We start from the raw sequence: 14,941 nt of genomic DNA, 5'->3' as shown, positions 1-14,941 counted from the left end.
AAAAAAAAAAAAAAAAAAAGGAAATCAAGAAAGGAAGAAAATTACAGAAAAAGAGAGGTCAAAAGTGACAAACACTGCAAAGGGCAAAAAGAGAAAAGTTTGGCAAAGAGGTACTTGGAGAACAAAGAAGGCACGGTTTTAGTGGTGTAGCAAGGACAGAGATGAAACTGCAGTCGAGAAGTTCCCCAACTGGGCACGGTGGCTCATTCCTGTAATCCCAGCACTTTGGAAGGCCGAGGTGGGCAGATTGCCTGAGCTCGGGAGTTTGAGACCAGCCTGGGCAACACAGTGAAACCCTACCTCTACTAAAAAACAAAAAATTAGCTGGGTGTGGCAGCGTGCACCTGTAGTCCCAGCTACTTGGGAGGCCGAGGCAGGAGAATTGCTTGAACCCGGGAGGCAGAGGTTGCAGTGAGCCAAGGTTGCATCACTGCACTCCAGCCTGGGCGACAGAACAAGACTCTATCTCCAAAAAAAAAAAAAAAAATTCCCATTCAGTGAATGGGAAAGTCAAAAGATTCCAGAAGTGTGACTGGGAAAAGAAAGAGCCATTTATATAAAAAGAATAGCTAGAGAGAGAAGCCCAATGAAAGAAGAGTTTTTCATTTTTCTTTTGAGTTGGGAAAGACTGGAGTATGTTTATATACTGAGAAGAAAAAGCTAATATCAAGCAAGAAGTTAAAAATACGACAGAAAGCGGAGAAGAATGATGGAGCAAGGTTTCTCAGGAGGAAAAAGGGGTGAGGGTCACAGGAGGCATTGGATCAATCCAGCTCGAACGGGCACAGATGCCCTGTTCCCGAAGCAGTCAGAAGAATGATCATCAGAAGGTGACTGAAGGCCAGGTGCCGTGGCTCACACCTGTAATCCCAGCACCTTGGTAGGCTGAGGTGGGAGGATTGCTTGAGACCAGGAGTTCCATACCGGCCTGGGCAACACAGTGAGACCATGTCTCTACAACTAATTTTTTAAAAATTAGCTGGGCATGGCGGTGTGTGCCTGTAGCCCCAGCTGCCCAGGAGGCTGAGTGTGGGAGGATCAGTTGGGCCTAGGAGTTCAAGGCTGCAGTGAGCCATGATTACACCACTGCACTCCAGCCTCGGTGACAGAGTAAGACCCTGTCTCAAAAAACAAAAAAACAGGCTGGGAGCGTTGGTTCATGCCTGTAATTCCAGCACTTTGGGAGGCCGAGGCAGGCGGATCACAAGGTCAGGAGATTGAGACCATCTTGGCTAACACGGTGAAACCCCGTCTCTGCTAAAAATACAAAAAACTAGCTGGGTGTGGTGGTGGCGCCTGTGGTCCCAGCTACTTGAGAGGCTGAGGCAGGAGAATGGCGTGAACCCGGGAGGCGGAGCTTGCCATGAGCCGAGATTGCGCCACCGCACTCCAGCCTGGGCGACAGAGCGAGACTCCATCTCAAAAAAATATAAAAATAAACAAGGAAAAGAAAAGCAACCAAAGGAAAGAAGAAAGATAGATATGGATGGAGTAACTGTGTGAAGATGAGCAGGAAAGATGTTGAGAGAGGAGGGCTAAGAAGGGGTTGCAGGCTAGAGGTGAGGATGTGGCACAGATGTGGAAGGAGAGGAAACCCAGTATGGATAGGTAAGAAAACTGTTGTATAGTGGTTGAGGGTACAGCTGAATTTGTTTACCGTCGATTCATTAGGTAGTGATTTGTGACCTTTCTACAACAGTGTTCTCAATCAGGAGTGACTTTGCACATATACACACCCATTCCAGAAACATCTGGCAATATCTGGAGACATTCTTGATTGTCGCAGCTGGGGGTGTTGTGTTACTGGCATCTAGTGGGTAGAGGCCAGGGATGCTGCTAAACATCCTATCACGCACGGGACAACCCCTCACAACAAAGAATCATCCAGGCCAAAATGTCAATAATGCCGAGGTCAAGAAATCCTGCTACAGGAGAACAGGTGGCAGAGAACTGGACGATGCCACAGCTTAGTTTTTGCTATGCAGGTGTAGCAAAAGAATAACTGAGCAAGGGGTCATTTGCCGGCAGCGCTGTTACTACGGAAGTAAAGCATCATGGGGTTTAGGTTTGAAGGACATGATGTCAGAGCTATATGCGGCACTTAGAAAATCGAAAATTCCGGAAGCTACGGAGGTAACAAAGAAGTTAAGGACTACTCAGATATAAGGAAAGGAAAGAACTAGGTATAACAGATATGGAGATGTCAGGATTTAAGATTTGAGAGGAAGAGCAGTTTTTGGGGGTTATGATCCAAGGAGGGCCTGAAGGGTCCCAGTAGCTGGGCTGGGGAATAAAAAAGGAATATTTTGTGGGTTTTTTTTTTTTTTTGGAGACAGAGTCTTGCTCAGTCGCCCAGGCTGGAGTGCAGTGGCACGATCTCGGCTCACTGCAAGCTCCGCCTCCCGGGTTCCTGCCATTCTCCTGCCTCAGCCTCCCAAGTAACTGGGACTACAGGCGCCGCCACCACGCCCGGCTAATTTTTTTTGTATTTTTAGTAGAGACGGTGTTTCACCGTGTTAGCCAGGATGGTCTTGATCTCCTGACCTCATGATCCGCCCGCCTCAGCCTTCCAAAGTGCTGGGATTACAGGCGTGAGCCACCGCGCCCGGCCTAAAAGGAATATTTTAATAAAACATCTGCTTATGATACAAGCTGGCACTTGCAGAGCATCTCTAATTAATGAAGACTTCATCAGAGTTCCAAAAAAGCGTGCGTCGTCTCTTTACCTGTCCTTCACAAGCTTCTTTGTAGAGTTCCAGTTTCTTCAACAAGTCCTCATTTTCTGCCTCGCACTCAGCCATCTTCTTCTGGTAATATTCCAGGAGCTCCTTAGAAGGACCGAGTTTGGCCAGACGATCTTCGAGGGAAGGCAAGGGGGTTGACTCCAGTGAGTCTGCCATTCCCCTCCTCTTGGTGGGACCACTGGTGGCAACAGCACGTTTGGAGACAACTGCTTGCCTGTGTGAAATTGGAAACGATATGTTCACTACACTCTGTGGAGTTCAGGAGTTATGACCTCTAAATCAAAGCGGCTTTTGTGTTCCTAAAGTGCTTACAATGAAGGTGCTCACGGATTTGGAAGTTTAGCCAGCGCGGTGGCTCACACCTGTCATCCCAGCACTTCGGGAGGCCAAGGTGCGAGAATCACTTGAGCCCAGGGGTTCAAGACCAGCCTGGGCAATATAGTGAAACCCTGTCTCCATTTAAAAAAAAAAAAATCTTGGCCAGGCACGGTGGCTCACGCCTGCAATCCCAGCACTTTGGGAGGCCACGGCAGGCAGATTGCCTGAGCTCAGGAATTCAAGACCAGCCTGGGCAATATAGTGAAACCCTGTCTCCATTTAAAAAAAAAAAAATCTTGGCCAGGCACGGTGGCTCACGCCTGCAATCCCAGCACTTTGGGAGGCCACGGCAGGCAGATTGCCTGAGCTCAGGAATTCAAGACCAGCCTGGGCAATATAGTGAAACCCTGTCTCCATTTAAAAAAAAAAAAATCTTGGCCAGGCACGGTGGCTCACGCCTGCAATCCCAGCACTTTGGGAGGCCACGGCAGGCAGATTGCCTGAGCTCAGGAATTCAAGACCAGCCTGGGCAATATAGTGAAACCCTGTCTCCATTTAAAAAAAAAAAAATCTTGGCCAGGCACGGTGGCTCACGCCTGCAATCCCAGCACTTTGGGAGGCCACGGCAGGCAGATTGCCTGAGCTCAGGAATTCAAGACCAGCCTGGGCAATATAGTGAAACCCTGTCTCCATTTAAAAAAAAAAAAATCTTGGCCAGGCACGGTGGCTCACGCCTGCAATCCCAGCACTTTGGGAGGCCACGGCAGGCAGATTGCCTGAGCTCAGGAATTCAAGACCAGCCTGGGCAATATAGTGAAACCCTGTCTCCATTTAAAAAAAAAAAAATCTTGGCCAGGCACGGTGGCTCACGCCTGCAATCCCAGCACTTTGGGAGGCCACGGCAGGCAGATTGCCTGAGCTCAGGAATTCAAGACCAGCCTGGGCAATATAGTGAAACCCTGTCTCCATTTAAAAAAAAAAAAATCTTGGCCAGGCACGGTGGCTCACGCCTGCAATCCCAGCACTTTGGGAGGCCACGGCAGGCAGATTGCCTGAGCTCAGGAATTCAAGACCAGCCTGGGCAATATAGTGAAACCCTGTCTCCATTTAAAAAAAAAAAAATCTTGGCCAGGCACGGTGGCTCACGCCTGCAATCCCAGCACTTTGGGAGGCCACGGCAGGCAGATTGCCTGAGCTCAGGAATTCAAGACCAGCCTGGGCAATATAGTGAAACCCTGTCTCCATTTAAAAAAAAAAAAATCTTGGCCAGGCACGGTGGCTCACGCCTGCAATCCCAGCACTTTGGGAGGCCACGGCAGGCAGATTGCCTGAGCTCAGGAATTCAAGACCAGCCTGGGCAATATAGTGAAACCCTGTCTCCATTTAAAAAAAAAAAAATCTTGGCCAGGCACGGTGGCTCACGCCTGCAATCCCAGCACTTTGGGAGGCCACGGCAGGCAGATTGCCTGAGCTCAGGAATTCAAGACCAGCCTGGGCAATATAGTGAAACCCTGTCTCCATTTAAAAAAAAAAAAATCTTGGCCAGGCACGGTGGCTCACGCCTGCAATCCCAGCACTTTGGGAGGCCACGGCAGGCAGATTGCCTGAGCTCAGGAATTCAAGACCAGCCTGGGCAATATAGTGAAACCCTGTCTCCATTTAAAAAAAAAAAAATCTTGGCCAGGCACGGTGGCTCACGCCTGCAATCCCAGCACTTTGGGAGGCCACGGCAGGCAGATTGCCTGAGCTCAGGAATTCAAGACCAGCCTGGGCAATATAGTGAAACCCTGTCTCCATTTAAAAAAAAAAAAATCTTGGCCAGGCACGGTGGCTCACGCCTGCAATCCCAGCACTTTGGGAGGCCACGGCAGGCAGATTGCCTGAGCTCAGGAATTCAAGACCAGCCTGGGCAATATAGTGAAACCCTGTCTCCATTTAAAAAAAAAAAAATCTTGGCCAGGCACGGTGGCTCACGCCTGCAATCCCAGCACTTTGGGAGGCCACGGCAGGCAGATTGCCTGAGCTCAGGAATTCAAGACCAGCCTGGGCAATATAGTGAAACCCTGTCTCCATTTAAAAAAAAAAAAATCTTGGCCAGGCACGGTGGCTCACGCCTGCAATCCCAGCACTTTGGGAGGCCACGGCAGGCAGATTGCCTGAGCTCAGGAATTCAAGACCAGCCTGGGCAATATAGTGAAACCCTGTCTCCATTTAAAAAAAAAAAAATCTTGGCCAGGCACGGTGGCTCACGCCTGCAATCCCAGCACTTTGGGAGGCCACGGCAGGCAGATTGCCTGAGCTCAGGAATTCAAGACCAGCCTGGGCAATATAGTGAAACCCTGTCTCCATTTAAAAAAAAAAAAATCTTGGCCAGGCACGGTGGCTCACGCCTGCAATCCCAGCACTTTGGGAGGCCACGGCAGGCAGATTGCCTGAGCTCAGGAATTCAAGACCAGCCTGGGCAATATAGTGAAACCCTGTCTCCATTTAAAAAAAAAAAAATCTTGGCCAGGCACGGTGGCTCACGCCTGCAATCCCAGCACTTTGGGAGGCCACGGCAGGCAGATTGCCTGAGCTCAGGAATTCAAGACCAGCCTGGGCAATATAGTGAAACCCTGTCTCCATTTAAAAAAAAAAAAATCTTGGCCAGGCACGGTGGCTCACGCCTGCAATCCCAGCACTTTGGGAGGCCACGGCAGGCAGATTGCCTGAGCTCAGGAATTCAAGACCAGCCTGGGCAACATGGTAAAACCTCGTCTCTACTAAAATACAAAAAAAAAAATTAGCCAGGCATGGCGGTGTGCACCTGTAGTTCCAGCTACTCGGGAGGCCAAGGCAGGAGAATCGCTTGAACCCAGGAGGCAGAGCCGAGATCCTGCCACTGCACTCCAGCCTGGTGAGACAGCGAGACTCCGTCTCAAAAAAAAAAAAAAAAAAAAATTGAAAGTTTGATATGACAGGATAGTAAATAATTTTATTAATTATCTTCCAAGTACTAATGGTTTAAAGTTGGATTCAAAATACATGTTAGAGCCAGGAATGGTGGCACAGCTGAGTGGCTGAGCAGTCCCAGCTACTCAGGGGGCTGAGGTGGGAGGATTGCTTGAGCCTAGGAGTTCCAGTCCAGCCTAGGCAACATAGCAAGACCTTGTCTCTAAAGAAGTAAAAATAAAATCCATTAGAGACTAAAAAGATAATTAAAAAAAAAAATAGGACATAAACTAAGGAGACCACATAGTAACAATTAGAAAGTGTAGTACTACTATAAGACATACTGCAGGTCGAGTGCAGTGGCTCACGCCTGTAATCCCACCACTTTGGGAGGCCAAGGCAGGCGGATTACTTGAGGTCAGGAGTTCAAGACCAGCCTGGCCAACAGAGTGAAACCTAGTCTCCACCAAAAATGCAAAAATCAGCCGGGCGTAGTGGCGCATGTCTGTAATCCCAGCTACTTGGGAGGCTGAGGCAGGAGAATTGCTTGAACCCAGGAGCCAGGTTCAAGTGCCGAGATCACGCCACTGCACTCCAGTTTGGGTGTGAGATTCCGTCTCCAAAAACAAATCAAGCAAAAAACAACAAAAAAAGGCATATTACATGGTGGCTCACACCTGTAATCCCAGTACTTTGGAAGGCCGAGGCAGGTGGATCGCCTGAGGTCAGGAGTTTGAGATCAGCCTGACCAACATGGTGAAACCCCATCTCTACTAAAAATACAAAAATTAGCCAGGCATGGTGGCATGTGCCTGTAATCTCAGCTACTTGGGAGGCTGAGGGAGGAGAATCGCTTGAAACTTGGAGGCAGAGGTTGCAATCAGTAGAGATTGCGCTATTGCACTCCAGCTTGGGCAACAATAGTGAAACTATGTCTCAAAAAAAAAAAAAGACATATTGCAATTGAAACAAACACATCAGATGCTAATCTCTAGCATATGAGACATCTGAATTGCACAGATTAAAACTAAATGTTATAACTGTCAAAAAGACTCTGATTAAAGGTTGGACCTGGCTGGGCGTGGTGGTTCACATCTATAATCCCACCACTTTGGGAGGCCGAGGTGGGTGGATCACCTGAGGTCAGGAGTTCAAAACCAGCCTGGCCAGCATGGTGAAACCCCATCTCTACTAAAAATACAAAATTAACCAGGCATGGTGGCGTATGCCTGTAATCTCAGGTGCTCGGGAGGCTGAGGCAGGAAAATTGCATGAACCTGGGAGATGGAGGTTGCAGTGAGCCAGGATTGCACCATTGCACTCCAGCCTGGAAAACAACAGCGAAACTCCATCACAAAAAAAAAAAGGGTGGACATGAAGTTTTTGTTTGTTTGCTTCCAGCAAACAAGACTTGAGCTAAAATAATGAAAGTCGGAAAACAGTACAGGCTGGGCGCAGTGGCTCATACCCGTAATCCCAGCACTTTGGGAGGCTAAGGCGGGCGGATCACCTGAGAACGGAGGTTTCAGAACAGCCTGACCAACACGGAGAAACCCTGTCTCTACTAAAAATGCAAAAAACTAATCGAGCGTGGTGGCGCATGCCTGTAATCCCAGCTACTCGGGAGGCTGTAGCAGGAGAATCACTTGAACCTAGGAGGGAGGTTGCGGTGAGCCGAGATCGTGCCATTGCACTCCAGCCTGGGCAACAAGGGCAAAACTTTGTCTCAAAAAACAAAAAAACAAAACAAAACAAAAATAGCACAGAAGAAGAGAAACCCTCCTGTGAAAATAAATCAAATTTGGTTGTCTGCAATTTATAACATAACAAAATAGACAGCAGAGTAGAGAAACTATACCAGAAGCTCTGAGTTAGAGTTAATATTTGTGCTCACTTCTAATACATAAGCATGCAGAGATATTAAAATTTGTCAACTAGCACGAATAAAAACTTAAACACTTTCCCAATCATTAAAAACTTGTGAGAGAAATACTGTTTTACTTAACATTTCTTTCTTTTTTTTTTTGAGATGGAGTCTTGCTCTGTTGCCCAAGCTGGACTGCAATGGCGCGATCTCAGCTCACTGCAACCTCCACCTCCTGGGTTCAAGCAATTCTCCTGCCTCAGCCTCCCAAGTAGCTGAGTTTACAGGTGCCTGCCACCATGCCCAGTTAATTTTTTTTTTTTTTAAGTAGGGACGGGGTTTCACCATGTTGGCCAGGCTGTTCTCAAACGCCTGACCTTGTGACTTGCCCACCTCGGCCTCCCAAAGTGCTGGGATTACAGGCGTGAACCACCATGCCCGGCCAACATTTCATATTTTCTAAAGGGGTTGTTTCAGGCTGGGCGCAGTGGCTTATGCCTGTAATCTCAGCACTTTGGGAGGCTGAGGCGGGAGGATTGCTTGAGTGCAAGAGGTCAAGGCTGCAATGAGCTATGATTGCACCACTACACTCCATCACGGGCAACAGAGTGAAACTCTGTCTCAAAAAAAAAAAAAAAAAAAAAAACCCTTTAGGAAATATGTTTCCAATACCTTCCCAGTTCCTAGGCTAACTTAGTCTAAGGCTATATAAGTCTTGATTTCTTAACAACTTGAAAATAAGCAAATGTCTTACTTTCTGCAGACGGGGGTGTGTTTTGGGGTAAAGTTCATGCTGTCTTTTTCACACCTATCAAATACACAAAAATTCATAATTAGGGGCCAAGAATAGAAAAATAAAAACAGTACAGAATGCATAGACTGGTTCCTTCTTCAACATCATCATATCTGCCTCTTGGAAAGAATTTGATGTTTTAAAATGTAGTTTTTTTTTGGTTTTTTTTTTGAGACAGAGTCTCACTCTGTTGCCCAGGCTGGTGTGCAGTGGCTTGATCTTGGCTCACTGCAACCTCCGCCTTCCGGGTTCAAGCGATTCTCCTGCCTCTGCCTTCCAAGTAGCTGGGACTACAGGTGCCCGTCACCATGCCCGGCTAATTTTTGTATTTTTAGTAGCGATGGGGTTTCACCATATTGGCCAGGCTGGTCCCAATCTCCTGACCTCATGATTCGCCCACCTCAGCCTCTCAAAGTGCTGGGATTACAAGCGTGAGCCACCACCCCCGGCCTAAAATGTAGTATTCTTTAAAGTATCTCCAAACCCTGAAATTCATGCCTTTTGCATTTTCAAAAGGTACTCATAATTATTTTCAAATAAAAATCAGAATGGCATTGAATATTTAAATGGATAAGCACACAAAGTAAGAAAGGTCTCCTTGTTAACTGCAAAAACACAAAAACAAATCTACAATCTTTTCCTTGAAGTTATAGGAGAAGGAGATGCAGAAAAATCTCTACTAAGCAAGAAACAGCACATAGAGCCAGGTGCAGTGGCCCGCACCTATAGTCCCTGCTACTCAGGGGGCTGAGGAGAGGGGAATCACTGGAGACCAGGAGTTCAAGGCCAGCCTCAACAACAAATGGACTTCCCGCCCCCACTCCTCTCTCCAAAAACAGAAGCAGTAAATGGAAATGAAGGTAGAGCACCCACTATATCAAATTTAAAATGAATACAAAACCACTGATGCGATCTTCATTTCATGTGCTTTCTCTATTATCATCAGTAAAAGAAAAAAAAATTACTTATAAACTTTAAAAGGCTCTTCATAATCTCCATCTCAATTGATAAAGCAAGATCTTGAGCTCCTGCACTTTAAGCAACCTTATTACAGAAATTTTCAGGAAGATAAACCGCTGGAAAGGGAATGCCATTCCATGTAATATGACTGACAGAGAAAGAAGGAGAGAGGGAGAGAGGCTGATTTTTTACTGCTTTGGTGAAAGCTTTCTTATCAAGCATGCTGTCAATCCATTCTGATTCTCAGCAAGTCAGATGATGTTCTGTTATGTCCTTCTACCTGGTATAATCTGCTTAAAATCTTCAGTTCTGCAGCCGGGAACAGTGGCTCACGCCTGTAATCCCAGCACTTTGGGAGGCCGAGGTGGGTGGATCATGAGGTCAGGAGATGGAGACGATCCTGGCTAACACAGTGAAATCCCGCCTCTACTAAAAATACAAAAAATTAGCCGGGCGTGGTGGCGGCGCCTGTGGTCCCAGCTACTCAGGAGGCTGAGGCAGCAGAATGGCGGGAACCCGGAAGGCGGAGCTTGCAGTGAGCCGAGATCGCGCCATTGGACTCCAGCCTGGGCGACAGAGCGAGATTCCATCTCAAAAAAAAAAAAACTCTTCAGTCTTTTGGGAAAGAATTTTGTGTAAAAGTATGAAGAGAGACAATCACCACTGTTACTTCCATATACCACTTTCCTGCTCGGAGCCCCACAGTGCCTCTCTCCCTGACTCCTTCAAAGCTGTCTTTGTTTGGCTTCCAGGACACCTCTTCCTGGTTGTCCCCTTTCCTTACTAGTCATCACTTATTGCCTTGATGATCTCCTGAAGTCTCACAGTTTTAAACAGCATGTACACATTAGTCGTTTTCAAATTGACGCCTCCGTCCTTACTCTGCCCTCCGCTCTAGACTCACACATCTGACTACTCCGTCTCTCTACGTGGATGTCTAGCAGGTCTCCCAAGCTTGCCAAGTGTAAAACTGAGCTCCTGATACATACCTCCCACCACAAAAACCTGCTCTTCTCTCAGAATTCTCCATTCCAGTAAATACTAATTCTACGCTGCCAGTTGTTTATGACAAACAAACTTGGTTGGAGAAATTTTACTCACCTCTTTGTCTTACATGCCACACATAACCCATTAGCAAATCCTACTGGCTGGTTCATCAAGATACCTAGAGTCTGACAACTACTTACCACCTCTACCCTCATTGCCCCGGTCCAGCACGCTGTTTGTGCTTTGTTTTTTGTTTTTTTAGATACAGGGTCTTGCTTGTCTCAAACTTCTGGCTTCAATCAATCCTCTCCCCTCAGCCACACAAGTAGTAGGATTACAGGCATGAGTCACTGCACTTGGCTTCCAACCCACTGTTATCTCCTGTCCAGATGACTACAGCAGTCTCTTAACTGGTCTCCCTGTTCCACCTTTTCTTTTTCTTTTCTTTTTTTTTTTTTTGTGGAGACGAAGTCTTGCTCTGTCACCCAGGCTGGAGTGCAATGGCATGATCTTGGCTCACCACAACCTCCGCCTCCCGGGTTCAAGTGATTCTCCTGCCTCAGCCTCCCCAGTGGCTAGGATTACAGGCACCTGCCACTGTGGCTGGCTAATTTTTTTTTTTGTATTTTTAGTAAAGACAGGGTTTCGCCATGTTGGCCAGGCTGGTCTCGAACTCCTGACCTCAGATGATCCACCCACCTCTGCCTCCCAGTGTTGGGATTACAGGCGTAAGCCACTGTGCCTGGTAGTGCCAACTACCCTTTAAAAATATATCACTTTGGGGCCGGGCCTTGGCATGGGCAGGCCATGGCAAGACCCTATCTCTACCAAAATGTAAAACTTAGCTGGGCATGGTGGCATTGCAGTCCCACCTGCTTGGTGTGAGGACCACTTCAGCCTGGGGGTTCAAGGCTGCAGTGAGCAGTGATCGTGCCACTGCACTCTAGCCTAGACGACAGAGCAAGACCCTGTCTCAAAAAAATAAAATAAAATAGGCTGGGCACAGTGGCTCATACCTGTTTAATGCCAGCATCTTGGGAGGTCAAGGTAAATGGATTGCTGGAGGTCAGGAGTTTGAGAGCAGTCTGGGCAACATGGTGAAACCCTGTCTCTACAAAAATTACAGAATTAGCTGGGAGTGGTGGCACGTGCCTGTAGTCCCAGCTATTCAGGAGGCTGAGGCAGGAGGATTGCTTGAGCTTGGGAGGCAGAGGCTGCACTGAGCTGAGATTGCCCCAGTGCTCTCCAGCCTGAGCAACAGAGTGAGACTTTATCTGGAAAAAATAATAATAATAAAAATAAACATTGTAGTTGAGAGTGTAGGCTCTGACATCAGACTTGGGTTTGAGTCAAAGCCCTGCCTCTTATTAGCTGTGTACCTCAGGTAAGTTATATCCTCTCTAAATTTCAGTTACTTCTATGTCATCGGTTGGTATATGGATTAAATGACATAATGAATATAGCGCCGATTGACAGTGTTTGACATATAAGCACTCAATAAACGTGGACTATTATTATTAATGACAACTCCCAAAGGTTCTGTCTTCAGCTTCCTTTATCATTTCCTCTAACCATTTCTTTGGGAACATCATTATTCCTCCTGTTTTTATTATTAACTCTACCATCTAAAACACTACATGGCATATAGTAAGTAACAATTACATGTTGAATAAACAAACATCTCTTTCAACCTCTTAATTTGAATTAACAAAAATATACTGGACATTTTCACCTATCGGCGCTTGAAATGTTTAACTTAAAAAAGAAATCGCTCAAGTTAGGTATTTTTTTTTTTTTTAGCATCTCAAAGTTAACATTTCCTAAACCTAACACATTATCTTTTTATCCAAACACGACCCTTCTGACTTTCCTATTTTAGGTACTAATTCGGCGTTTCCAAGCAACTAGGAGTTGGCAACTTAAATTCATCATTTGATCACTCATTCTCCTGAACCTCCTGTCTAACCATACGAACATCTTGTATATTTTATCTCCACAATGACCATGTTAATTCACAGTCTCAATACTTCTTACCCATACCACTACAACAGCTTAACGGTTCTACCAACTCCTTGCCTCTCCTGAACCATTTTCTGTAATAAAATTCATCAGTAGAACCTCATAGTCTAAAGCATTAAATCAAACTTGTTAGCCTAGAATTCACGACTTTGTACATAAGGGCCAAACCTAACTTTCTTGCCTTATTTCCTTCTACTCCCCCAAATGTACCGTCTCCAGATAACTTCCCTGCCTCCATACCTTTGTTCATGAGCTTCCCTCTAGCTGGAACACAGCTCCCTCCACAGCCCTCATTTCACTGAACAAAATCTAGTCTGTACACGAAAACTCGTCTTAAATAGCACCTCCTTTTTCTCTTTCCTGAGTCTCCCCATCCAGAATGATTTAGCAAAAATGATCTAACTGCAAAAGAACTGCCTTTGAAATTCTCTACAAGTCAACATATTAGAGTTCTTTATTGCTATCGTTTCTCCCTTGCTAGCGTGCGTTCCCTGCAGATAGAAACCGCGTCTTACTCTTCACTGCCTCTTCCAAAGAACAATGCCCTTGTTGACAGGTAAATTAACGGGTTTCAGCTAGCTTCTCTGCACCTATCTCCAATATCCTTGCTTAGATACATTCTTATAGCTTGTCTACTAACAATTAACATTTATGTAGCACTTCGAATTTTTTTCTGTTAGCCACGTGACAAATCTGTGACATTTATTTTATTCTCCCCACAACTGGTAAGTATTTTTATTACCCCTTATTTTACAAACGAGGAACCTGAGGGTTAGACCAGCGTGGGGTGAGCGTGTACCGGAACCCATCTCCAGGGCGTCCGAATCCTGCACCCCTTTCCCCACTTCACCCCACGCTCGACTCCCTCCCTGCGGCAGGTCCCCTCCCTCCAGCACTCCGGAGGTCTCCCCCTTTGCACCCTCGAACTTTCTCCTCCGGTCCCCAGCCCCGCCACGGGCACCAGATTGCAGGCTCACGTCCCTCTCCTCCGCACTGCTTCCGCCGTTACTTCTCCCTCACAAGATTTTCCTCCCAAGGCCTCTTACTAACCCCTTCACCGCCAACCCTAAACTCCATACTCACGACACACTGAGACTCCGCGTCAGGGAACTCAACTGAAACACGAAAGTCAAACCAAGGAGCGTCGCGGCGCCACGGCGCGTCCCTGAATCTGTGCAATCGCGCAGGAGTTTACAAGGCCCTTTGGACTGCGCACCAATGGGAACGGCCGTCACACAGAGGCCCGCCCCATCTCGCCCCTCCTCGCGGTGCTCCTGGCCGCGCAGAGGTCTCTGGGAAACGTAGTTTTTCTTCTGCATGCAGTTCTGCGCGGGGCGATGCAGCTGGGCTGCAACCCGCTCCTCCAGGTACCGGTAATGGGACGTTTGGGGTCAGAACGCACCACTTCTGGGCACCCCCAGTTAAGATTGCTCAACTGCTTTGAGCTCAGGTGCTTCGCGTTCATGGTACATATATGTTGTCATTTCCAAGCTTGTCTCAAGAAGATAAAGATTCTAAGAAAAGTTTATTCTTCCATGACCTGCTGGCCTAGAGCCAGGATAGGACCCGGGGTTCAGTTTCTACGGTCAGGGGATTATGTATTAAAATTCTACTGTTTGTTCCGTAGCAGACGCTGCTTCCTTTTCCGGAGAAATGTGAGTCACTGGGCTTTCATGATCAAAGCAAGTTCAAAATCCATTATGTTCTCATCTTTCCGGAAAGCAAGGTGTAAAGGTGGAGGGAAAAGCGCTTAATTGCAGCTACTGGCGTGGAAAAGCTGGGCCCTTCGCTGGTACGAGTCCTAAGGATGTCTAAACGGAACGTGCGTCTGCTACAGGCACACTTTCCTTTATTGCGCTTCCCAGATGACTGTTTTTACAACCGTAAGGTTTGTGGCAACGCTGCATGGAACCAAATCTATCTGCGTCATTTTTCCTACAGCGCAGGCTTACTGTGTGTCTCTGCACCACACTTGTTAATTTTCACAATATTTCAAACTTTTTCATAATAATTGTATGGGTTATGCGGATCTGTTATCTTTTATATTACTATTGTAATTGTTTAGGGGCACCATGAACCATGCCCATATAAGATGACAAACTTAATACATGTTGTGGATGTTTTGACTGCTCCACAGACCAGCAGTCTCCCTGCCCTTCTCCCTCTCTTCTTGCCTCCTTATTCCTATGATACAATATTGAAATTAGACCAATTAACAACCGTACAGTGGGGGTTCAAGCGAAAGGAAGAGTCACACATCTCTTACTTTAAATAAAAAACTGAAAATGATCAAGCTCAGCGAAGAAGGCATGTTGAAAGCCGAGA

General features: G+C 46.7%; 1 protein-coding gene across 1 annotated transcript in view; it reads right to left on the bottom strand.

Moving 5' to 3' along the window:
- CCDC77 (coiled-coil domain containing 77) overlaps window positions 1-13,727 on the bottom strand; it is a 54,006-nt gene extending 40,279 nt beyond the window's left edge. Inside the window, 3 exon segments of the mRNA XM_011967130.1 lie at window positions 2,727-2,958; window positions 8,612-8,665; window positions 13,700-13,727. Of these exon segments, the coding sequence (XP_011822520.1) occupies window positions 2,727-2,958; window positions 8,612-8,649 (270 nt within the window). The 5' untranslated portion in view covers window positions 8,650-8,665; window positions 13,700-13,727.
- Between the last annotated feature and the right edge of the window lie 1,214 nt (window positions 13,728-14,941).

The sequence above is a fragment of the Mandrillus leucophaeus genome, unplaced genomic scaffold, assembly GCF_000951045.1.
Source record: "Mandrillus leucophaeus isolate KB7577 unplaced genomic scaffold, Mleu.le_1.0 Scaffold79, whole genome shotgun sequence".
Classification (NCBI taxonomy): Eukaryota; Metazoa; Chordata; class Mammalia; order Primates; family Cercopithecidae; genus Mandrillus; species Mandrillus leucophaeus.
Note: the sequence above shows the minus strand (reverse complement) of the source record. Positions and strands in the feature narration are given on the sequence as shown.